Raw genomic sequence first — 27,364 nt, forward strand, 5'->3', positions numbered from 1 at the left:
TCGCCTACTAAATGCTACACGATCACTTACCCAATGATATACGATCGCCTACCAGATGCTACACAATCGTTGAGCTCGGCCGACACGATCGCTTAGCTTTCTACACGATCACTGAGTAACAAAATACTATACGATCGCCTATCAAATGCTACACGATCGTTGAGCTCGACTACACGATCGTTAAGTAACAAAATGCTATACAATCGCCTACCTAATGCTATACGATTGCCTACCAAATGCTACACGATCGCTGAGCTCAGCTACATAATCGCTTAGCTATGCTACACGATCACTGAGTAACACTAGACAATCGCCCACGAAGACCCCGCGATCGCTTACCCGAAACTACCAAATGCTATATGATTTGCCTACTAAATTGGAGGCCTATCATATATCCGAAAAATGTTATACGATCGCCTACCCAGTGTTTGTAAAATCAATTCAAAATATTCAGATTATATACAAAATAGTAATGATATACCAATATTGTATATAAAATTGAAAGTTAAATATTACTAATTTATGTTCACTCTTTAGTCCTTGGTATTATTCATAATGTCAAATTGAGCTAAACGTTTTAGAATTACAGTGTGTTTGTAAAATCATTTCAAAATATTCAGATTATATACAAAAATAGTAATCATATACCAATTATTGTATATGGATTGAAAGTTAAATATTACTAATAGATTGATTCCAAACTATTTATTGATATATCAAAACAGTAATGATAACAATTCCAAATCACTTTATATATTCATTGTTCATTTTAGTGATTGAGAGTTGGAGATTGAGCTGCATGCTTTATAATTACAGTGTGTTTGTTTTTATTAAACTTTATGTATGTGTAATGTGAAAAGTTCAATTCACATACAAATAATTTATGTATATGACCTTTGGACAACTAAGACTTTACCGAGGTTATTTAGTATAGGGCTGCCCAGACAAACTCGTACAAAACAGTTGCACCAAATCCAAAGCTATTATAATTTCAGAATCTAAAATAGTTAAACTGTATACCTAAACAGGAAGCAAGACTACTAAATCCTAAAACATTTAGTCAGCTGCACCAACATATTCAACATATTTTCAGAATCCAAAATAGTTAAACTGTATACCAAAATAGGAAGCAAGACTACTAAATCCTAAAACGTTTAGACAACAACCAAAACAGCTGCATCAACATATTCAAATTATTCTGTCCATTAAATATAGGAAGCAAGACTACTAAAAAGTTCTAAAGTTTAAAACATATACCAAAACAAGATTATAGAATTCGACCATATAGTTGACACAAAATCTAAATGTATCCTACTTTCAATATCCAGATTGGGAATCACATAAAAAGCCAGAATTAGTTGCTTTGATCATTCATTGCAAGATCAAGCTTGGCTTAGATTCAAGTCAAATGATGGGCCATCTGGGGGTGTATTTTCATCCGTGGTTTGAGGTTTTCGTATTATTCCTCTTGCTGCATCTATCCATATGCCTTCATTGGTGGACTCGCATCATTCACTTTTGGTAGTTTCCTTTTTAGTTCCCATTGCTTTGGTCTTCTCTCCTCCTCTTGGTTAGCCATCATGATCAACTCTTGCTTAGTTACGTTTAACTAATAACATTTAATGACCAATTAGTTGTTAGGACTTAATGAATTATAATAGTGATCAAATTTACAAGATCAATTGTTCTTACATGTTTGAGTATGATCCTTGTAGTAGGGTTATTTTCATCAATGTTGTAAAGCTTATCAGTCATTTCCACCTTCTTTTTGACATTTTATTAGTTATTAAAGAGACAACATCTGTTAGAGATATGTAGAAATACACATTATATATTCAAGATCTACATTAGTTGTAGTATTATACCTCTTGCTTTTTTGGTTATGGGGGTTGACCCGTGCATCGCAATGGTTGTACCTTTTGAAGGATCTTAGTTGTGTCATTTTGTTAACACGTTAAAAAGTTGAAATAATTTATTTAATATTGGGTTAAAAGATGATAGGTATCAGGATTGTACAGTTTAAAAGGAACATACCAATATTGTTGTCTTTCGCTTGTTTGACATCTCCAACTTCTTGTAAATCTCTCATTCATCAATTGATCGTATCACTTCGTTGATTTCTTCATCAGCGTCTTGATTATCCTATCTCAATCAATTATGTTAGTTAATTTCCATGTATTGTTAAAAGTTATAATATGCAACATGCTTATATCAACTCACCTTGACCTCTGTTTCTTTACTTCCTTTTTCTTCGAACTCTTTGTTTTTATCTCCATGGCATGTTTCTTTGTGTACTACTGATTGTATTTTCAGTCCATGATCATTGTTTCCATTGCCTTCTTCGTCCTCATCGTCATCTTTTCTTTGAACCATTGTAGAAGCATTAGAACCATCAACCAACTCATTCTCTTCTTCTTTTTCTTCTTGTTCTTTCTCAATACCATCGAGTTCCTTTTCGATCTGGGATGCAAGATGTTTCCATATAATTCATAATAGGTTTGTACTATGAAAAATAATAAATATAGTGTAGTTAGTGTACATAACATAAAAAGATTGCTTGTTGATGCATGTGATTGGACAGCTTGTGTAGTCTTCATGTAGTCAATCAGTTTGGTTAATGACTCCACCAAGTCATCGATCTTCTTCGTTAAGATTTGCTGACTATTCTTCATGGCATCAAAGCTTTAATTCATCATCGTGTTCATTAATTGTTGCATTTTCTCTATTCCTTCAAACCTTTGTTCCATTTCATCTTTGTCATATGATAAACCGAGTCTTCTATTCAAGGATAGTTCTACCACTCTCTCCTTCGGTCTATATTTGCTCATTTCTTCTTCGACCTCTTGCAACACCCTTTTTTCCTCCTCAATAAATGGGGCAAAATATGGCATAGTCATTTCATGTGGGGTTGCAAGTAATGGACAAATTTCAAGCTGTCAAGTAAACAAGGGAACAAGATGTTAGTTTACAGATTAGAATTTAAAACTCTACGTATATTTTGTTGTATAGATATTTATACCTTGAATCAAACACTTTTCACTTAAGATCCTTCCATTTGGGTTGACTGTCTACAACCCAATTTACTATTCTTTGAACATTGTTAGAAACCTTCCTGGCAAAGAAATTTTGTGACGAGCTCAAGATGGGTATGACCTCGTATGCCCATGCTAAGATTGGGAATATGAATCCCCCCATTGATATTCCTGATTTACCTTTGCTGTGTATTGCTCTATGCATAACATCAACAAGTAAATTAAATGCAACCCTTCCCTATGGGTAGTTATCAAAGAGGTCATCATCATCAACCATCAGTATATGGTCTATATTCACATTCACCGAGTCTTGTTTTGGGAGAAGAAAACTTTCCAAGAAATAAAATTTCGCCATTTTTATCCTATCACTATCACATCATGCCTTGTTAACATTAAAAGCTATGTTAAGAAAATACCTACTCACAGCTTTCATATCCTCGAAGTACATTTTTCTTATATTTCTTCCTCCCTTTATCCCACTTGTATCAATTATTGGTAATTCCTCACAATTTATACAAGTTATCAATGCAAACTCAAACCAAATTTCATTACTCTACCCCCTATGAAGAATTTCAGCTGGGATGATGATTTTGGTTTACATTGTCTTTGTATTAGGTGTAACAACAGTTGAGAAGATTGATTTGTAATGGAAAAATCAAGGAATTGCCCAAAAACGGTTTCTCTAAATCTATATTGTAACTCGTCACTTAAATTATCCTTGATTTTATCAATTACAGAAGTCTTTGTTTGCAAGTTTATTTTCAGTGGTTCATTTCTCGTTGCACTATCCATCAGATACAAAGAGTCCTAACACATTTGAAATAAACCAGAAACACAAGCTTAATAATATGCTAATAGTAAAAACAAGTACACAATATTTGAGTAAAAATACCTTACGTGGTTCTATCAATTCGATTGTTTTTCCCTTTTGGCGTGTTCCTACTTTTCCTTTCCCTTTATCAGATCTAGTTATTACCTAATATTTTTAAATATTAATAAATATTTAAGTAAGAATACCTCACATATATCCATTCCATAGATGATTACTTTCTTTCCTTTCGTTGTTTCCATCTTCTTGTCCAACTCTCCACTAGATGATCTCTTTTCTGATTGTGTTGTTTCCCCACGACTTTGTGACTGTTCTTCTTCATTGTCTTTGCTTTCGTCGTGCACATTTTCACATGTTCCTTCAAGCTTCTCTTCTTCCTCTTCATATTCATTACTATCTTGTTCATCCTGTTTTATTATTTAGTAATTATATTATGTATATACGTTAACAAATACACTGTAATTAATAGATTAGTTCATCTTTCCCTATCACTGAAATTAATAAATACACTGTAATTAACAAATACATTGTAATTAATAGATTAGTTCATCATTATTTAGTAATTATATTATATATATATGTTAACAAATACACTATAAATGTACATTATCATACCTTTCCCCCATGTTGTTCATCTTGCCCTTCTCTTTCTTCTACTACTTCCTTTCTCCATTTCTTCTTTGGTTCTAACCTTTTCACAGCCTGCATCATAATTTAGATCTATGAGATTTTCAACCAACATTCTTGTTGACCTTGCTTTTTTTTTCTTCAAATAATCCTAACCTTGCTCTTTATCCTTGGTTTGTTTGCTTGAATTTTCACCTCTATTGCAGAAGCATCGCGCTTTCATTTGTTGCTAGTTATTGGAGTTGCATGTTTTGGCCTGATCCCCTTGCCATTGTCTCTGTTTCCCCCTGTTTTATATGTATGATTAAAAATTGATGTTTTCAAATACATTAAAAGTAAATTAAAAACATACCTCGTCGTCATTGTTGAGAACTATTGGCTCTTTGCTTGTTTGTTTTTTTCCACCAGTTATTCCAGCTGCTCTTAATCGTTCGCTGGCTCTACTTCTTCCTTCAGCTTTCTCTTTATTCATGGCTTCTAATGTTTGATAAATGACAGACTTGTCAGTTAAATACAAACAACCAAAGGGCCATATTTTATATCATCGTTTCTGTTTTCGGCTCCTAAAAAAAGGGCATTTTTTTTATATCCCAAAAGATTCGAATCTAAATACTTAATAGTAAAACCAATATTAAATATTTTCTTATTTTTGGAAAATAATGAAATATAAAGAGTGACGACCAACACTGGTTTCATCTCTTCAATGTGGAAACAAGAGGAAGAGTAGATTGCAATGCATGGATTATAAGAAATTTGGGAATCGAAATGTTGTCCGAAATTAGGAAATTTAAGTAAATGCCAGACCTAAGTAGATTGCATCCAATAAAATGGTGAAAAAATGGCCAAGAAGCTACAATACCGTGGAGAAAACCATGGAAAAATACTTATGTGCAACAATGTCCATTGTACCTGCCGCTTGAAGCTATCCGACAAGAAGCTCTCGAAGGTCAAGCGTCTGAAAGGAAGGGAAAGAAAGTCGAGAAAGAAATATTATTGCCACCATCAAAGGTGAATCGTCTGCCGCCTTCTGAAAGAAAGAAAGCCAAGAAGGTGAAGGTGAAAGAGATATTATTGCCACCGTCGAAGAAGGTGAAGGATTCAAGGAGACCAATATGTGTCTGAAGCATCGAAGAAGGTGAAACGTCTAAAAGATTCAAGGAGGTGAAGCGTCTGAGGATTGAAGAAGGTGAAGCGTCGAATGGATAAATGTCGAAGAAGTGTCTGAAGAAGGTGAAGGTATTATTGTGAAGGAATTTGGCGTCTGTAATTGTGTTTATAATTGTGTCTGAAGTGTCTGCAATACCGTGGAGAAGGTGACCAATATGCCGCCGTATTGATTATTGTGAGCAAGCTGGTGGATAAACGCTATTGTAACCAATATGTCGTCGTATTGATTATTGTGAAGAGGTCAAATCTGCCGTCTAAAGCGTGAACCGTCTAAAGAAGGTGAAGAGTTTTGCACAATAAATGTTTGGTTAGGGTTTTAGTTAAAGTTCATTGATTATTGTGAGGTGCGATGGTGGATTAGACCTCTTTTCAGAATGGAGTGTGTAATGTGTGGTAGGAGTAGGTAGACTGTATTTGTTATTTTCAAACGATTTTGAAATATTCAAACCTTTAGAATTCCATTGGGGGTAGTTTTGACAATTGCTAATCTTTATTTTTTAATTTTATATTTCGTTTGCTATTTTTACAATTTTAAAAAGTTTTTGCTATTTGTCCAAATGGAAACTTAAATTATGCTATTTATCTGGTCAACCCTTATTAATTTTAACTCATTTCTTTACTACCCGTTGAAGTCCAACCGGGTATTTAAAAAAAAATTGCTATATTTTTTTTCATTTTTTTAAATAAATTTATAAATATCAAATACAGGCATTATAAAAAAAAAAAAAAAAAGAAGAAACCATCAAAAAACAAATATAAATCAAACTCCAAAAATGTCATTTATCATTTATTTTTGTCAATTTTCCCATAAAACATACCTTCTTATGGAGTATATAAAATTTCGTTTTGAAAATCATTTGGTGAAGATAACTTTTTGTGGATTTGTAAACAAATCAAATTTGTTAGAGAATTTTTTGTATGAATAATTTTTTGTTAATAATTTTTGGATAAATTAATTTTTTGTGAATAAATTTAGGTGGAAAATTTTTAGTGAATTAATTTGGTAGGTTGGTTGTTAAAATTGAGAGTGAGAAATTAATAAGGGGCATGAGAGTAATAGAAATTTTTTTGTGTGAATAATTTTTTTGTTAATGATTTTTGAATAAATTAATTTTTGTGAATAAATGTAGGTGGAGAATGCGAATTAATTTGGTAGGTTGGTGGTTGAAATTGAAATTAAGAATTTAATAAGGGGTATAAGAGTAATTGTACAACTAATATTTAGTTGCATCATTTTCATCCTCAAAAGGTTAAAAAAAATACTTGCTTTTCAAAAATAGGTAAAAAAAAATACAAAATCAAACTTCCAACCCTCGTTCTTTTTTTTTTTGTCAATTTTTCCTTAATTTAGGTTAAAACACCCCCTCGTTCACATGTTTTTTAATAATTCTTAAATTTATGCGTTAAATAATAATAATAATTAAAAAAAATACAATATTATTAAACATGTTTTCAAAGTTAAAAATGATAATACACACTTTTTGTTATGAAAACTAACATTAGACCATGGAAAGAATTGAAAATCAAAATGGTCGTGTAACCGTAAATTTAGAAAAGCGAGTTCATTTTCAAGAATTTTATGAGTATTTTTATAGGCATGTTTATTTTATTTTTGGTGGGAAATTTTCATAAATTTCAAGTTAAAATGTAAAATATACACCAATTATCCCATCCTTACACTATAAAGATTGGGTCATAGTTAAATCTTTATGATTTTTTTTCCCTCTTCCCTCGGAATATCTAGTTCATTTTATCCTATGTCTTTAGGATGGGAGTAAAGATGAGTTTAGAGACGGGAATAAAGAAGAGAATCGGTAAGAGATCATACAATATTTTTTTGGTTTAAATCCTATTTTGATCTTGAACTTTTATTCTTGTTTTATTTTGGTCTCTAAATTTTAAAAACGTGTGTTTTAATCTTAAACTTTTAAAAAAATATATTTTTTGGTCACCGTGGTTAAGATTCCTTAACTCTTTAAGGATGAAATCCTTTTGAGATCTCCAATAGAAAATCATTTTAACGGACTAATTCAAAATTAAAATCCTAGATTTTTAAGTGTGGTTAACTTATAGGGTGTTTAAAAGCTAACAAAAACTTAATAACATGAATAAAAAAAACATTTTTTTTTTAAAAAAAATTAGAGACCGAAATAAACATTTTTTAAAATTTAAGGACCACGATAGAACAAGATTCAAAGTTAAAAAACTAAAATGGGATTTGAACTACTTTTATTTAAGACAAAGTTGGCATAGGAATAATATCTGCACGTACCTATAATATTCATTAAAAAAAAAAAACGTAGGCTTTTCTATATGCTTTCATCTCTCATCTTTTATTTTATATTATTAGTTGTAGTTATTTTAAAATAATTAATATGTGCAAATAAAATTTACAATTTACAAAAATTACAAAATTCAATAGTATGATATAAAATAATTTCTACAAATATATACTATTTTTAAAAAGATTAAATATATACTTAAATTTTTAATTTAATTTATAATATACACATACATTTAGCTTTTTCAATAAACTGCAACGAATTTAGTAATTGAACTATCAATTTCATTAATTAATAATATATATAGTTAATTAGTTATCACGATGATTGGGTAATTAATAATTATTATTAAGTATTATTTTAAGATTTTTTTTTATTGACTTATGCATCCTAGTTATATAAATTCATTTAAGATTATATAATTAATTTCAATTATAAATTACTCATATTACAACTACTTTGTCATTAATTATCTGATTATAAGTTAATTAATTTTCCTCAATATTTATTATTTATTTAATTAATTAATCTATTAAAATTATATATAAGATTGTTAGGCGTGGTTATTTATTATATTGATTTTAAAAGAGAGAAAAAGTACCCATGAGTTATTATTGAAAAAATTATTTTAATGATACAAAAGTATTAAGAGTCTTATATAAAACAACAAGAATAAATTAATTATATGAATTGTACGACGTAAATATCAATGCATAATAAAAATCACAAATAATGCATGTAGTAATAAACTAAGGTTATTTTAAAAAAGATATCCCCAAACATTTATGAAAGTAACAATTTAATTATTAAAGTTTAGTTAGTCCCTGTACTTTTAAACTTGCATCAATTTAGTCATAAACTAAATAAACAACAATTTACTTTTATACTTTATAATTTGTAATAATTTAGTTTCTATCGTGAAAACTATTAGAATAATTTAATGAAAATATAAAGACTAAATCATTATCTAATAAAAATTAATATTAATTTCGATGGAAAAAAATCACGGTAGGAACTAAATGATACCATTTGTAAATTACATTGACTAAGATTACGATACTTTTTAAAGTTTAGTAACTAAATCGTTACAAATTCGAAAGAGTGTGGATTAAATTGTTGCCAACTAAAATATAAAGACTAAATTGTTGTCAACTAAAATTTGGGACTAAATTGTTACTTTCATGAAAGTTCATAGACTAAATTATTAATTTAACGAAAATTCAGGGATAAAAAAAGTATCTTTAACCTAAAAATGAATTAGTATTAAAAAAAGGGAAAAGAAACTATTTTGGTTCTTGAACTTTGAATCTTTTTCTATTTTGATCAATAAACTTAAAAAAAAATGTCGGTTTTAGTCTTTAAACTTGTAAAAATATTTATTTTGGTCTATACTATTAAGATTTCGTTAACTTTGAAAGATGAAATTGCATCTATCATGGACCGAGCAAAATGAAGATAAAGTAAAATGTCAATGATCAATATGTCCAAATAGTGATACGACCAAAATTTTGAATCCAAAATAACTTTTGAAATCTCCTATAAAATTCGCTTTGCCACCTAATTCAAAATTGAAATCGTAGATTTTTTAGCGTAGCTAACTTATGTGACAACTTAGTCATTTGAAAATACTAGCCATCTCATAATCGGGTGCAGAGGTTAATTGAATTTAAATTATAGGGACTAACGTAAGTAATTTTTTTAAAATTTAAAGATTAGAATAGATTTTTATTATTTTTTTTAAGGAACCGACCGACATAGAATTTAAACCTTTAAAAAAAAAAAAAAAAAATCCAAAACCACGTAACAAGTGTGGGCCAGCATAACCAACTGTACAAAAATTTAAAAATTCATAGTCACAGTCACCGTAACATTGGCGGACTGGAATTCCATATTCTGATCCTACGGCCATCGTTTCAACACCACCAAAGTTTCATCCTATTTTCCTTCGCATACAAGTCTCCATTACTTCTAATTTCAACTTTCAACTCCCTTCCCTCAGATATTTCTTGGATTACTTTTAGACTGGACTCCTCTTCTCTCAATTCTTTTGGCGGTAGTAGAAATAAGGTAAACAAATTCTGCTTTCTTCTTCCCATTTTCATTCCATTTTTTCTTTAGAGATTGCATGTGTAACAGGATCGGCTGTCTTGATGTTGTCATTTCTGATTTGAGGTAAGAATCCTTAAATGTTATGCTTGGTTTGATTGTTTTGATTCGTGGCGTTGCTCTGAAGTTCTTTTGTTTTTGGTGTAGTTAGTTGAAGGAGTGAATTGAAGGTAAAGAAAGTAGTAGATTCTTAAGGGTTAAGTAATGTTCATTTTAAGTGGGAAGTTCATGAAATCTACCCCAGGCTGGCCCTTTCGTGATATTTCTTTTGGGTACGGACTCGATAATTTGTTGGAGTTTATTGTAAAATTAGATATGAAAACCTGTTAACACCGTTTTTCTTTTGTTTCCTTAATGTTATTTTGAATGGCAATGGATTTCCAAACTTAATTGCGGAAGAGAACCAAATTTATATATACTATTAATTTAATTTATCTATATTTATTTCTGGGCCCTCTAAAACATGTATGTTGATGTTGAGTCTCGTGGAAAATTCATGGGAGGGAAACGGCTTGGCTGTTGTTTTTTTAGAATTGTGTGAGATTTGATTGAACCTCTTTTGGATGATGATATGGATGTTTACTACAATTACATTATGATTTTAGTTTCTTGCAGTGTGCGCTGAGGACTTTCCTAATATTCAAATTATTTCATGGATTCGTATTTCGGAAACGCTGTGATGAAGTTGGCTTTGAAAGCAGACCCTGAAGAGCATCGTGTTGCACTGTTTGTATTACTTCTTTGTGCTTGTATTGTAATTGGGCATCTTCTCGAGAAAAGTCGTTGGATAAATGAATCAGTCACTGCCATTTTCATTGTGAGTTGCATTTTAATGCAATTGTGACGTTCCTGTCAATGTATTTCATTCCACCTGAAAATTGATATTTAAACTTGTGAAGTTATCCATGTATTTGGATTCATATATCTTCTGGCCTAGGTAATTGAATTTGTGATATTTCTTTCTTGTTTACAGGGTCTTCTCACTGGAACTCTCATCTTATTAACTACCAAAGGCAGAAACTCACGCATCCTAGTGTTTAGTGAAGAACTTTTCTTCATTTATGTTCTTCCACCTATAATTTTTAATGCCGGGTATGGATCAATCAGATATAAAGTGCATCTCCTACATTTCCTTATTAGTTTTGTTGCATTGGTTCAAGTGTCTTTTGCTATGCTGTTACTTTATCTGTATAATATTTTATTTGGCAGTTACAAGTAAGTACACTCTTGAAAAGTTCTTGAATTACAATTGTGGTCCAGGGGCTACTAAGTTTCTGTGACATCAATTTTAAAAGTATAGTATTTGGCATGTATTCACTAACTTAATAATATGACACGTCTATATGGTAAATTTTTAGTTCTGAGTTAATCATAATGCCTCCTTATTGTGTTGTATGATTTCACTGATGGACAAACTGTCTTCAGCAATAATGCCTTAAAAGATTTTTAATCTGAGAAAAGACTGTTGACTAATTATTGTTTATGGATGTAGCTTGTACTGGTGCCTTTCAGTTATAAATTGTCTTTACTCATACGAGTTTTGTTTCTTTCTCAAGATGCTGATAGTTTCCTAAGTTTAAATTTATTTCCTGTTTCAGGTTTCAGGTGAAAAAGAAACAGTTCTTTCGAAACTTTCTAATGATCATGTTGTTTGGGGCTGTTGGTACAGTGATCTCATTTTTCATCATATCACTAGGTAGTTTCTCATATCTTTTTCTTTCCTCAAAACTTTCACCATCTAGTGATAGTGTATATCTGAAGTTATTGGGATATTCTACAATTTCTTGAATGTTCTCTCCAGTTTTTTCCCCCATATATTTACTTGAAAAAAAGGTTATGTTTAAATCCTGAATTATTTTTTAAGCAAATGACACATGGATAGCATACGTGAGTTGAAATTTTCGACAGTGAGTTGAAGGTAAAAAGTACATAAAGTATATACGCTAATGATGTAGTGGCGCATACTGTGCTTTTCTCAAGCAAAAAGTTACAGATAGTGGTTGTTCTACATATAAGAGAAATAGCCCCCACCTCCAAGGGGATACTTCTTGAATGTTCTTTTATATCGCACCTTTTTCTTTAGTGGGACCTTTTGTGGGCTTGTTTTTTTAGATGACCTTGTATTCTCTCTTTTTTTTCTTTTTTTTCCCTCAATGAAGATTTGATTTTTCATAAAAATAAATATTGAACTGTTGATGAAACAACATAATACTTCTTATGTAACGTACAATTGGCTCAACATATCTTCAGGAGATTATATGCATATAGGAAAATGACTAGTATTTATGGATGATAAATGTCTGCTTATGACTTATCAAATGGCCATCATGACTGCATTAGTTTAGAATGTGTTTATGCCTTAGATTGCAATCTTTTATTGAAATTAACGTTAAGACCCTTGAAACAGGTTCACTCCATTTATTCAAGAACTTTGACATTGGCTTCTTAGACGTGGGTGATTATTTTGGTATATCTCTGAACTTCTTTCTTATCTAATTTGTGTATTGAAAGCCTGAGCATTATTCTCATTATTCTTTTGCTTATGGGGATAGTCTAGAACTAGAGTCCCCTTCCAGTTTTTTAAATTTATTTTTATTTTTAATTCGTCTCTTGCAGCCCTTGGAGCAATCTTATCAGCGACAGATAGTGTTTGCACCTTGCAGGTACGTCTTGATTTTGGTGGATTATATATATGTCACCCAACAATGTGCTACATTTTGCTAATTTTTCTTCTAATGCTGTAGGTGCTTAATCAGGATGAGACTCCTTTACTGTATAGTCTAGTCTTTGGTGAAGGCGTGGTTAATGATGCTACTTCTGTTGTACTATTCAAAGCAATCCAGAGATTTGACCTCTCTCACATCACCTCATCCAATGGCATTCAGCTTCTTGGAAACTTTTTCTATTTATTTTTTACGAGCACCTTGCTGGGAGTGATTGTGAGTCTCTTTTTCAATATGTTCTCTGATTTTCTCCTGTCCTATTGGCAGTAATCTCAAGTAAACTACCACGAGTTGACTTAATCGTCATTGGGAACAAAGAAATAGTAAAGGGACTAGAGGGAATAGGTTCAAACCATGGTGATCACCCACCTAATATTTAAAATCACAAGTTTTCTCGATAAGCAAGCATAGTAGAGTCAAATGGTTGTCTTGTGAGATTATTTGAGGTGGTCACAAGTTATAGGTGTATAAAAAAGAGTAAACCTTGAGCCAATGTCTAATTGGTCATATTTTGAGAAATGTATCTAAAATGAAGGGCCATAGGTGAAGAAGAATAGTATAGAACTCTATTAGGAACTTAAAGACAGTGAAGGTGCAAGAGTTACAAATATCTTATGCTGTGGGAAGGTCAAGGGGCTGTGTTTTGTGTGAAATTGGAATGTTTTTTATACTTATTTATTTACTTTTGTTTAACTATTTGGGGAGTGGCAGGGCTGCTTACTGGAAAGACCCTAGAGGGCTGAATAACTATTTTATTCTTCAAATTTATTTATCCGTTTTCTATGAAGTGTGCGTCTACTTTTAATCTTGTGGGAAAAGGTGGGTTCCTAGGGAGATTTCTAGTGGGAAAGTGTAAGAGATAGGTTTCTGGGTATTTCTCATTTAGTTATTGGTTATATTATTATTCAGTTTTTGGTTCTTAGGAAGTTGAGACTCTACTTTAATTCACAGGTTGGGCTGTCCAGTGCATACATCATAAAGAAACTGTACTTTGGCAGGCAAGAAATCATTTTTTTCCTTCTTTTTACTTTTCTCAATTATTGAATATAGAATATCTTAGTTCTTTTCCTTCCTCTGTTCATTAAGTTCATTTCTTTTAGTCAAGAATTCCAATGTAGTGAATGAAACGTGACCCTTGCCATTGATAAAAAGGATTTAGTTTTAATTATAGAACTTTGAATTAGTGGGATTGCTGACAAACATGCTTATTTTGGAGTGGATCAGAGGCTTTTTGTATCTGTCATCTTATAAATATCAAATTGAAGTCAAGTGCTATATTTTGAACTTTTTCAAAATTTCAGGCACTCAACTGATCGGGAGGTTGCTTTGATGATTTTAATGCCTTACCTTTCGTATATGACTGCTGAAGTAAGACTTCAAAAATATGTACATGTTAAGTCAAAATGCATGTCAACTTTGAATTCAGATCATTGATTTTCACTAACATGTGATGATGCAATTGCTTATTTATGGCAGTTGTGCTATCTAAGTGGTATTCTTACCATGTTCTTTTGTGGGATTGTCATGTCTCACTACACTTGGCATAATGTGACTGAAAGTTCACGAGTGACCACCAAGTATGTTAATTATTTCTCTCGGTCTCTTTGGATACCTCTTTTTCATAGTCTAATAATGTATTTGAAAATTTCCAAGTACTGATGTGGTTTTTTCCCCTTCCGTTATTTATTGATTCTTGTAGGCATACTTTTGCAACGTTCTCATTTGTTTCAGAGACTTTCATCTTCTTATATGTTGGTATGGATGCGTTGGATATTGAGAAGTGGAAAGTTGTTGGCCAAAGGTGACATTCTTAAGTTAGTTTTTGTCTTTGTAATGCTATTATTCATACATTCATCATTCTTACAGGTCTTATTAAGCAGTTTATAAAAAGGATTATGGAAGGATTATCTATATATAGAAACAATTGCTTTCATTGAGAAATGGCCTCCAACTAGAGTAATGTTACCTAGTGTATAATTATAAAAAGTCTTTAAAACCGAAACCAAAGAGAAATATGAAACCTCAACAAGGACCTTCTCCACTCCCTTAGAAACTTTGTTATTCCTCTCCCCTCAAATACCTCATAACAGAGAGCACACCCTTGCAAGCCATAAAAAGTAGCCTTTTTCACTAAAAGGCAGATTGAGGAGGAGCTCCCAATTAAATCTCTAATACCTATTTGACGAGGCAACACAAAATCAAACTCCTGTAAGAAGCGGTTCCACATACATCTCGCAATCTCATAAACTAATAGCCTTCAAATCTTGTTTCTTGGTCTTCAAATCTCCAAAAGCCTCCCTATTCCAAGGCTTAAGAGCCCCTCTTGAGGAGTTCAACTTACCCGTCAACCGATAGCCTTTCCATGTAGCGGGAACTCAAACATTCCACCACGAAGAGATATGAGCCTTAAATATAAATTGCTTGCATAATAATATGTCGGTTTAAGTTTATGGGTTCATCGTGATTCAACATGGTACAACTTATTAGAGTAGGAAATCTTGTGCTTAAACTCCTATATTGTCATTTCTCCCTTGATTAATATTGATAGCCATTTGTTGGGCATTATGCTAATTTCTGAGCTCATAAAGTAAGAAGTAATGTCAATATGAGTATTAAGATTAAAATTACTTGGTCTATTAGCTCAAGCTTATAAGTTTAGGGATAATTTAACTATCATTGAAGGTTGAAATTGTCAACCATATAGCTTTTGAGTGTTGTGGACATCCATGTACTTTATGCAACAGGCTCTCTGTTTGCTCTTTTGCATTACATAATTTGTTGCTTTTTGACAGGCCTTGGACATCGGCTGGAGTGAGTCTAATACTGCTTGGTTTAGTCCTTGTTGCAAGAGCAGCTTTTGTATTTCCACTTTCTTTTATATCAAACTTGACTAGAAAGTCCCAGACTGACAAAATTGGGTTTAAGCAGCAGGTAGTTATATTTTGGTTGAATTATAAGTTTGGCCTATGAACTGTAATGTTATGCCTAATAAGTTCATGTATTTGAAAAAGTTTCTAATAAGTCCTTAGATTTATTTATAATTTGAAAAGTTTCTAACAGGTTTTTAAACTTATTTTGTGCTAATGGATCTTTGCCACACTACAGTAGCCTTACCTAAAATGAGCTTGCCACTTAATCCTTTAATAATACATTCCTAATATTCTAAAATTGAAAGTCTAAGAACCTATTACAAACTTATTGTAGGGACAAGATAAATACGACAATGAAAGTTCATGAACTTACTATAAATTTGTCAAAATACAGGAAATTATACGACAACCTTGAACGTTTAGGGTCCAAACTTGTATTAACCCCATTTTTTGTTATTTAAACTGTTTTGTGTATTTGTTAGTTACTTATGGAAATTCCTTGCAGGTTACAATTTGGTGGGCTGGGCTCATGAGGGGCGCTGTATCTGTGGCCCTTGCTTATAATCAGGTACTCTTCTGGAAGTTATGTGAGCTTCATTGCTCTAAATTTCTTGGAATTTTACTGCCTAACTATGAAAGGACTTATTCTAGATCTTATTAGCAAACCATAAAGAACACTTGCATTGATGGTTCTGATAGGTCTCAACCTTTCAATTTTATTTATCAACAAAACAAGGGAGATTCGAGAGCTCCCTACCTCTCCAATGCCTCTAAGAGACGATTACATTCACTAATTTCCTGATGCCTTACCCCTATTACATGCTCATATATATATAGCCCTCATACTTTCACTCTTCTAACCTTAACTAACAATATTCTTTCGGGCCCACACCCCCTAACCAACATATTCACCCAATAACTAAACCATTTCCCAACGAATCAACACTTCAAAGGCTCCTTCTTCCGTAGGTGAATTGTGCATGCCCAAGACCTCTACTGGTTGTAAAACATAAGTCAAATCAGGTGCCAATGTAGGGGGAAGTGGCAGCACCGGAAGGTTGGAACATGCTGCTTTCTTTTGGAGCGAAACATGGAAAACAAGGTGAATCCTTGAATTTGATGGTAATGCCAAGCGATAAGCGACCTTCCTTATTCACATAGTTATCTGATAAGGACCAACGAACCTACGAGCTAGCTTTGGGTGAGCATGTTGAGCCAATGAGGATTGTCGATAAGGACGAAGCTTCAAATAGACCCAATCATTTACATCATACTCCACGTCTCGTCTTTTTTGGTTTGCTAAGTTGACCATCCGTTGTTGCACCTTCTGAAGTGTTGTTTTCAGGTGCTGTAACACTTCATCACGGGTTCGTAGCTGTTGATCCACTTCAACCACCCAAATCTTGCTTATAACGTATTAGTGGGGGTGGCAGACATTCGTGGCAGACCTCGACTTCTCATAGCAACCTGGACTCTTCTGCTACTTGCAAAGGAAAACATAAAAGAAAAGCGCGAGCCTTAAGCTCAGTGAGTAGCAATATCATAAAGAGTCTGTAAGACCTCCCGTCATAAAGACCTATTGTCGAAGGGCCAAAAAAGGAAATAATGGGGGAGAGGAAGAAATTAAATAAAAGGATATAGCTGACAAGTTAGTTATGGGGAGAATGAGGGAAAATAAGAATATTTCTTACCGTTCGTTAGGAGAAATGAGAAGGGGGGACCAGCGTAGAGGGGTTTAAAAAGGAAGGCACCCTGTAGGCAAAGGATCAGAAAGCAGAGGATCTCTTTTGGGGAGAGGAATACCAACCCTCTTGAATGTGCTAGGCAGCTAAGTTGTGATGTGTTTTGTTTGTTTCTTTTCTTTATGAATGCTGATGTAATTTTCCCTAGAAGTATATAAATAAAATCTATCTCAGGGCATTGCCCTGTTATCGGGAATCTTGTTGGGATAACTCTATTGCATGTGCAGTTCCTAAAAAATTGGTATCAGAGCCAAGTTCGGAAATCTGGGAAAAATGAGTAGAGAAGAAACGCAAGATGGAGGAGAAGGTAGATAACAACACAAAGGGGATCCTGGAACTTTGAGAAGCGATGGAGGAGATGAGGAAGAGCTTGGAACGGATTATAGTGGCGGTACAATCACTGATAGGGATGCGAGGGAAGGAGCAATCGAGCGTAACAAGGGATACACTGAAACACAAGGTAAACAAGGAGGGTGAAGAAGGAGAGAGCTCGCAAATAATGTCTAGTGGAGGGTCAAACGATCGCCACAAGTACAAAAGGTTAGAAATGCCCACATTCAACGGTGAACATCTTGACTCCTGGGTCTATTCGGCGGAGCACTACTTTGAGATACATGAGTTGATTGACGAGGAAAAGATTAAGGTCCCCATTATAGCCTTTTCACCAGAGGCTGTAGACTGGTTTAGATGGTCTCACAATTGGAGACCAATACGGACGTGGGAAAAGTTGAAATAGAGGATGTACGAAAGATTTCAACCCACTCAAGAAGGGACCCTCTTGTCACGATTCCTGTGGATTAAACAAGAAGGGACGTATAAAGAATACTGGAGGAAGTTTGAGACATATGCAGTGCCGATCCTAGCTACGGCGGAGGAGATGTTGGAGGAGACTTTCCTTAATGGTCTAACTCCCTCGATTAAGGCAGAGGTAGTAAGTCGACACTTGGTGGGCCTGGAGGCTTGTATGAAGGAATCCCAAGCAATGAGCGATTGAAATTTGGCACTACAGAAGACACAACAGGAAGTGGGCCCAAGCCCAACAGGGGCACAAAAAGGGTTCAACAAACAGAGTACGGGTAGCGAGCCCAAAAAACGGGAGAATGTGGCCCGAAATGAAACACTCAAAAGTGTGGTCCTCCCAGAGGACAAAGCAGAAAAAAGAGAGAGACCTTTGAGGAGGTTAACGGACTCAGAAGCAATGGAAAAAAGAGAGAAGGGACTGTGTTTTAGGTGTGACGAGAAGTACTCTCCAGAGCATAGGTTCCAGCTAAAGGAGAAACGTGAGTTGAATCTATTAATTTACTAGGAAAAAGAAGAAGGGGGAGAAGAACCGGTCAGACTGGAAGCCATCGAACCTAAGGTAAAAGCTTTAGAAGTTGCAACCAACGTAGAGATTTCTCTAAGATCAATTATGGGATTGTTGGGGAAGGGGACCATGCCATGTCATATCCACGCATAGGCTTCCATTGCACGCCCTAATATGCGTCCACCTCCTTCTAGGCTTGTTCGGTGCTTCATTTGGTTGAGCCATGTACTCCATTGTGCTGTCAACCCAACCTTGTTCTCCAAGACTTCCCCCATCAACGTATATGACCTAGGTTGGGCACATGGTTGCTTCAACAACCATCCCTATGCGTCCAACATTCCCCCATGCATCCATGGTGAAGTTCTCAATGGATGCTCAACACCATCTTACTAACGCATACCAATCCTCATCGCATAACCCACTAGCCTCGGCATCGCATAGCCCCACTTAGACGTGTACACCACTTGACCAGCGCATGCCTCAGCGCCCCTCTTGCGCGCAACGCACATCCTCGCTTGACCATCACATACTATCGCACGCACAAGCCACATCGCCTATAGCATCCTTGTCCATGCGTGCGTCCATGCCCTACTATTAACGCATAGGCCAATGCTTACCGCATGGCATCCCTCTCGACCCTTGCTAACTCGTGCACGCATAAACCTTGCCGCCATCAGCACATGCCTTGCGCCACACCACCCCACCATAGCTGCACACGGTTGCCGCGCCAACCTTGGTCCTCAACGCATCAAGGTTTCAACGCAAGGTTCACACTTAGGCAAATTTCCTTCTTCCTTCTAGGCACACAAGTAAGTTCTTACCCGAGAGATCTATGCTTCAACCCTTAAAATGTTTCCCCTTCCCTTATCATTCTCAAGCCTTTTCCTTACCACATAACATTCTCTCAAACTTAGTCTTCATTATCCTACTTATTAACGTACTTAAGTAGGGAAATAGGGTTCGGGGTTTACAATTTGTGGCCGAGTGTACGACAGTGTTGTAACTGAATTTTACCCAAGGAATCCATTTGGACCATTGTTTGGGCTTCCCCATTGCGAAGCATCTCAAATACGTTTCAAGGCCTCGATTCACCACTTCTGACTGCCCATCAGTTTGTGGGTGGCATGCTGTGTGTCACGGTCATACTTCTCCAACCGTGCGACACCATGATTCACCCGTGATCATGGTCAGCCTTAAGGGATGCTCAAGTCCCAATTCACTTTTTACTCGACTCTTTGAAGCTTCATCGGACCTTAGGCGAGGTTATTCCATCCTCAACCGAATTGAACTCATGCGGAACTGAACTTCATTCGGCCATACACATCGCCCGTATGTGTATTTTCCCTCATGTGCGACTCTAGCCGACTTGCCTTTACTCTAGGCCAAGTTTTAAGGCTTGACCTTGCCCATATATGAGGCTAAGGTCATCACAATGCAACGTCGCATCTCTCTTCGTCATCTTGGTACCCAACAACACGTCCCCCATACTTTTACATCGCTTCGGAACTTCATCGGGATGAGTTCAAACCCTTCGTTGGGCTAGAACAGGCTTATAACCTTTTACCAGGGCTTATCGAGTGATTCAGACACTTATCAGGACTTTCCGGGACATAATAATGCTTACCGGGTTCTACCGACCTATTTCGGCACCTATTGGGCTTCTACCGGCCTAATGGTTGCCTATCGAGCTTTACCGAGCCATTACAATGCTTACTGGGATAAGTCGGGCAAGTATTGGGCCAATCGGGAACTATCGAGTCCCACTGATGCTTTAGGATGCCATCCTGAGTGTCGGGATGTCATCAGCTCTCTCTCTCCTGTTTGGGCACGCTTATCGAGAACTATCATCATCCGATCCATGGGCAAAAATCCAACCCGGGACTTCTCGGACATCCATCCATCCATTCAGACATAATCGAGACTTAGACCCTTCCAAGTCCTTGTCGAATCGAAATGGCATACCGGGTGCTACATCAAACCTCTGGCCCATGGGAAGGGGTGCAATGCCGGCACACCCGTGCCGTCCGACACTGTCCATGAGATCCCATTCTCAATAGCAGACGCCCAAGGCACTTGTCTTGTAATGCTCGCTCACGCCATGACACGCATGTGCCATGTGGTAGCTCACTTAGGCCACAGGGCCTAGGGGTGGTGAAGAGCTGACACCATGCCTCTCCCTATAGTGCATTCTGAACATTTTTCTCTTTGCCACCTATGCATATGAAATGTGACGAACGGTCACTCACCAACGTAGAGCGCCCTTCTGAATTTCGATTGACATGAAATTCGACGGACTTGCATGTCTTATCAATATGCATCTAACTCTAAAGCTGCTAGTTCAAACTCGCGACGAAACCCCACCTTTCGAGGTGACGGCCTGGGGCCCCATCTGGCTCCCACTGAGTTTGTCACTGACACCACTGATGACATGGTTGCTTGTCTTTTTGCTTAATGTTTAACATGACATGCTTGCCCACTTATCTTGGTGTGTTGGATGATGCACCGTCCTCCTCGGTTGCATCATCACACTTCTCTTGACCCTCTATCTTTGCCAGATGTGTTGACACTCACATGTCGCCAATCTACTATCTCAAAGTTAGATTGTGACACCATGCTACGCCGTAATTGTGTCCTTGATGCCTTAAAGATTTCTTCCCAAAACAAATTTGTGAAAATCTTGTCTCTGTCGGATATGATGCTGCGAGGGTAACCATGTAACCTCACAATTTCCTTGATGAATATTGCTGCCACTGACTGAGCATTAAACGGATGCTTAAGAAGGATGAAGTGCCCATATTTGGATAATTGGTCTACCACCACCATAACTGTGTCAAACCCATCTGATTTTGGTAAGCCTTCAACAAAATCCATTTCGATATCTTCCCAAACTTTGTCCTGAATTGGTATAGCTCGGAGTAACCCTGCTGGGGCTAGGGTAAGGTACTTCGTTTGCTAGCAAATCTCACATTCGGATACAAATTTTCGCGTTCGCGCTTTCAGCCCGTGCCAATACACCTCCTTTGCCAACCATTGGTATGTTTTAAGAGCTCCTTGGTGACCCCAACAGGGCTGTTATGAAATTCTCTTAATAAAAGAGGAATGGTAGGGGAGTTGGCTGGAAGAATGAGGTGTGCTTTGTAATACAATAGTTCTTCCCTCACGGAATAACCTGGGGTAGTTGGTTGCTTAGCTAAAAGGGCTTGATGAATGCCATTTAATTCCTCATCTGCCACAATCTCATCCTTAAAACAGCCGTCTTGAGTCCTCCCACGAGGTTGAGTAAACCAAATTCCATTGCTGGTGGTAAACAAGATAGAGCATTCCCCGCTGTATTCTCCATTCCTTGTTTGTATTCTATAGTAAAATCTTATCCCATTAGCTTAGCTATCCAACGTGGTACTCACTTGCAATTACCCGTTGCTCTAACAAGAATTTTAGGCTCTTCTGACCAGTATAGACTGTGAATCATCGTCCCAATAGGTAGGGTCTCTATTTCCTCACTGCCAACACAATGGCCATAAGTGGCTCATAAACCGCCTTGATCCTGTGCGTAAGGGGAAGGGCCTGACTAAAGAAGGCTATGGGTCGCTTCTGTTGCATTAGTACCGCTCTCATGCCTACACCTAAAGCATCCGTCTCTATTACAAATGGTTCATTGAAGTTTGGTAGAGCCAACACTGGTACAACAATCATGGCCGATTTTAAGCGATAGAAAGCTTCTTCAGCCTCAGAGTTCCACACAAAATTTCCTTTCTTTAGCAACTGAGTCAGTGATAATGCAATGGTGCCGTTGTTAGCAACAAATTTACGATAGTAACCAGTCAATCCCAAGAAACCCTGGAGTAACTTTAACATTTATGGGGACCGGGCATTTCTCCATGGCTTCAATTTTCTCCAGATCAGCTGCCATGCCTTTAACGAAGACAATATGTCCTAAATACTCTATCCATGAAGCTGCAAAATGATATTTCTTCTCGTTAGCCACCAACTGATTTTCGATCAAAGTTTGCATCACTATTTTCAAGTGGTTCACATGTTCTTCCAAGGACTTGCTGTATATTAAAATGTCATCAATGAACACGAGGACAAATTTACGCAGATACGGACGTAAGATATCATGCATGATAGCTTGAAAAGTCGAAGGAGCGTTTCGCAACCTAAAAAGGCATTACCAAGAATTCATAGTGCCCTTCATGTGTCCTGAAGGCGGTCTTATGGATGTCGGCCGGTTTGACTCGGATTTGGTGATATCCCGACTTTAAGTCAATCTTCGAAAATATGGTGGCCTTGAATAACTCATCAAGAAGTTCATCAATGGCAAGTATTGGAGAATTCAAGCCTACCATGGAATTAAGGGATAAGTGAGCTACTTGTCATTTGTTACCTGGTTTAAGGCCTCACCATCGTCGGGTTGTTGTAGCTCCCTGTCAACTTCTTTGTCCCATGAAGACATATCTTCCCCATCTTGAATGAACAAAAATGGCAATTCCTTCTTCCAACATTTTTACCCAAAGCTAAACTTCCCATCACATTTGAAGCAAATACTCTTCTCTTTCTTAATTCTCATCTCTTCCTTTGTCAAACGTCAGTATGGTTGGCCCCTCGTGCCCTTGCTCTCACCTTCTCGAATTGAGTAATTGTGGTCGATGAGCTCCCAAGTGCGCTTGCTTTACGATTAGGGCTTAGTGTAAACAATCGAGCATTGCTGGCTCCTGATGACCGACTCGACCCGCTCGTCGCTCCTGACCCACTTGGCCCACTTAATTTCCCCCCCCACACTATCGGGCGGCCCAACTCCCTTTAGTTGTCTCTGTTGGATCATCTGGTCCTCCTTAATCAACTGGCCCATAGTCATCTTGGCCTTCTTGATCCCTGATGAGTTTAGTTTTCTCATTTCGCTTTGGATCTTTTCCTTCAGCCCAGAAACAAACTTACTCTCTAAGGCCTTCTCTCCCAGGTCTTTCAGTCCCGTTGAATACTGCTCGAATCGACGACGATACTCCTTTACTGACTTCCTCTGTTGAAGACGCATCAAACGAGCATAACGGTCTGCCTCATTCGTTGGTCGAAACCTTTCGACAAATAGCTCGCAGAATCGACTCTAGCTTCCAATCGGTTTCCAGTCCTCCTCCCACTGATACCACTCTAGGGCTTCCCCTTCCAAACAGAGTACTGCTGCATCTAGCTTGTCTTCCTCTGTTAAGCGATTAACCACAAAGTACCGTTTCACTCGATGTAACCATCCATCGGGGTTCTCTTCCTCCTCCCTTTGAAGATGAGTACCTCTAGCTTCCTCAACCTCATGTCAAACAACGGAACCTCCTTACTCCCAGGTGCGTGCACTCCTACTTGCGATTCACCTTCCTTCTTTGGTTCTTTAGAAGTTGTTTCCACCACTCCTTTCCCTTTATCCGTCACTGTTCGTTCTGACGAGGTAGTTCCTTTTTCCATCATTGTGTTGAACCGTGATATCAACAGTTCGTGTTGTCTTTGTAAGCTGTCGAATCTCTCACCCGTCTAGTTGAACCCCAATTCACAACCAGCTTATCTTCCACGGCTGATACTCTTCCTTTCATCTTCCCCACCATACCCAAGATCCACGACTCTGAAACCAAAATTGATAGGTCTCAACCTTTCAATTTTATTTATCAACAGAACAAGGGAGATTCGAGAGCTCCCTATGTCTCCAATGCCTCTAAGAGAATTACATTCACTAATTTCCCGATGCCTTACCCCCTATTACATGCACATATATATATAGTCCTCTCACCTTCACTCTCACCTTTAACTAACCAGCTCATTTCCCTTCCTCATCCGTTTTCTCACATATACCTTAGTGATCGGCCCTTTAACTAACCAGCTCATTTCCCTTCCTCATCCGTTTTCTCACATATACCTTAGTGATCGGGGGCCTGTCAGGTTCCTAATTAGCTTTGGAAATTAGAATTGGATTAATTTAATTAGATTGCTTACAGTTCAAAGTTGGTTGAGCAACCAAGTTCGTTTAAATATGGTATGATTGAAATACGTTCTTATATTCTTATAAGGTGGTCTTTCGATAGGAATCTGTTTATCTTTGTTCGATTTACAGAGCCGTTTTGTGTGATTACATTTTTGTTCTCTTTCCAAATATTCTTATAAGGTGGTCAAGCAGTCCAATTGGTCAAAGGTTTCATTCTGTAACCAATTAGGGAAGATGCTATCTTTGAATAACACTTATTTGGACTTTATCAATCCCCATGATAAGCCTCGGTCATATACACTCATTCTGATATGACTTGAGGGGAGGGTTTGGTAAGACTCTACATTTTGCTTACCCTACAGTTACTTTTTTGAGTCAATGAAGAGCCCTTTCCTAGTTAGTAGTTACTGTCAAGTGATATCAGAAAGCACATGACTGGGACTGCTGTCTACCAGAAACCGCGGGGGGGGATGAAAGTTAAGTTAGTATATTATTGGGGAATATTCATCAAGGGTGCAGAAGGTGTTGGAAGAAAGGAACTAACCAATGTAAGGGACGAATTGAAGAAATGTAGCATAACAGAGAGGTGCTAAGGAGGAAGATGGAGGGAATGATGAAATGATGGGTGGTGAGTATCCAAATGTTTCAGAGGGAAATGGAAAGTAGAAGGCTACAGGCCCAGATTTCAGGGGGGGATTCTGGGGCAATAAATGAAAGTTGAATTTTGATGCTAGATTAAATCTAAGCATGGATATGGACACAAGAAACGAATAGTCCACGAATACAATGTCACAACATTTTCTAAAAATCTATGACACAACGGACACAATTATTAAAATATAAAATATATATCATTTTCATATAGGAAGGAAATTTAAGGTCGATAAACTTGTGCATTGATATATTTAAAAAACAACTTTAATGTTTTGCTCTCAAAATTTAATATTTGCATCCTATATTACCATTTATTATGCTTACCCAATATTTAGTACATATGTAACAATTGTCAAACTCGTATTCACTTTGTACAATTAGTGTTTGAAACATGTCTATTATGCTACGAAGTGTTCAAATGTTTGTGTAATGGAAATGTATTTGAGACAAACATGTTATCCAAACTAAAGTATCTATGCTTTTAGCTGGCATGATACTTGCACCTAAATAAATGGGGTTGTTTCATAATTTTTTTCGCCAATAATTTGTAATCTAATTGGGTACTAATATATTTTCATATATCTGATGTGCAATCAATCATTTTTATACTAGAAGCCTTTTGCATACTAAAAAATGTGTGGACTCTTACAAAAGTGGGGGTTTTTTGTGATTAGATACGTGATTTGTAATATTTGCAGTTTACAAGGTCGGGGCACACGCAACTACAAGGGAATGCGATCATGATTACTAGCACAATCACAATTGTCCTCATCACTAATGTGGTAAGCGAAATGATTTATAGAGTTGAGATATTAATGCATCATTATTTTGATTACTTCACTTAATCCTAACCATGTTACTGTTCAAGTGCTCCTAAATTCCAACATTGGCCAAGAAAGAGGACAATCATTAAGTGATGGGCAATATTACCATTAGTATGAAGAAGCCAAAGTTAGGATTTTTTTTTTTTTTTTTTTGTGAAACCAAAAATAAAATCATGAGAGCTTATGTCCAAAATTCACAATATCATACCATTGTAGGAGATATATATATGGCTTTGTTGTCCCTAACATGATATATAATATATTGCATTGTCACCTAGTTCATTGAGGTTCCTTTGAAATTTGACATTGAAAATGTGGTCTTAGGCTTATTGATTGTACTGCTTACTGATGTGGTATTATTTGCCAAGGAAGTTGGTCAGAGTGGATGGTTATAAACAGAGTGAGTTAGGAGTTTGAGAGGAGGGAGGCATAATCTTTGGAATTGGTGGTCCATTACAGTAATTGGGAGAGGATTGCCATTCTTGAAAGCTGGTCGTAATTTCTCTTTGAAAATATACTATCGTTACTACGTATTAATATACCAATATGTCACTACTCATACCCTAATAACAATTCTAACTTTACTCAATTAATACTCAAAATTATAGGATTGAACATTTCTAATATTACCTCTCTTGCTCATTAGAATAACTTTGTAGTTACTGTTTTGAAGTGATAGCTGACAACAAAATAATATTGTAGTTCAGTGTTTTAAAGTGATTGCTAATTCTTATCATGTGGCAGGTATTTGGACTATTAACTAAACCTATTGTAAGGTACATGCTTTCACTGCATGATAGACAAATAGATGGCATAATTCTAGCAGATTCTCCACTGAAGTCGCTGAATGACCCTCTTCTGCCTGGTGTTGAAGATACCGAATCCGATGTTGGAGGATCAGACATTCCCCGTCCTACCAGCTTACGAATGCTGTTGACAACTCCAACTCATTCTGTCCATTACTATTGGCGGATGTTCGATGATCGATACATGCGGCCTGTTTTTGGTGGAAGAGGTTTTGTATCTTTCATCCCTGGTTCACCAACTGAAAAGTATATCCATTGATGGCCAGATTGTATAGAAAACACATGAAATTTTGTAAATCAGTTATTCCTAGAATAACTAGAGAGAAAGGAAGCTGTAGCCTGTGTATAGTTTTCACAGAAGATGGACAACAGTTAGTCTGTGTATATGACCTTTTAAGTACATAAAAAAGTTAGTTAGTTAGTGTTTTTTTAAA

At 36.1% G+C, this 27,364-nt stretch overlaps 1 protein-coding gene across 11 annotated transcripts; it reads left to right on the top strand.

Moving 5' to 3' along the window:
- Positions 1–9,798: 9,798 nt before the first annotated feature.
- On the top strand, positions 9,799–27,364 carry LOC120069115 (sodium/hydrogen exchanger 1-like). 11 transcript variants are annotated; one of them, XM_090317769.1, is made up of 17 exons: positions 9,919–10,004; positions 10,074–10,109; positions 10,191–10,315; positions 10,659–10,860; positions 11,017–11,135; positions 11,642–11,739; positions 12,451–12,510; positions 12,660–12,706; positions 12,788–12,982; positions 13,718–13,764; positions 14,068–14,134; positions 14,243–14,343; positions 14,466–14,567; positions 15,559–15,697; positions 16,142–16,204; positions 25,999–26,082; positions 26,869–27,364. In XM_090317769.1, exons 4-17 carry the CDS (start codon positions 10,696–10,698, stop codon positions 27,187–27,189), a joined length of 1,608 nt encoding a protein of 535 aa, XP_090173895.1. In that variant the 5' UTR covers positions 9,919–10,004; positions 10,074–10,109; positions 10,191–10,315; positions 10,659–10,695; the 3' UTR covers positions 27,190–27,364. The 11 variants fall into 11 exon arrangements, with proteins under 11 accessions (XP_090173889.1, XP_038876727.1, XP_090173897.1 ...); XM_090317765.1 differs by having other exon boundaries at positions 9,940–10,004; positions 10,649–10,860; XM_090317771.1 differs by lacking the exon at positions 10,191–10,315 and having other exon boundaries at positions 9,856–10,004.

Source organism: Benincasa hispida, chromosome 9, assembly GCF_027475165.1.
Source record: "Benincasa hispida cultivar pf3 chromosome 9, pf3_genome.v1.1, whole genome shotgun sequence".
In the NCBI taxonomy this organism is placed as follows: Eukaryota; Viridiplantae; Streptophyta; class Magnoliopsida; order Cucurbitales; family Cucurbitaceae; genus Benincasa; species Benincasa hispida.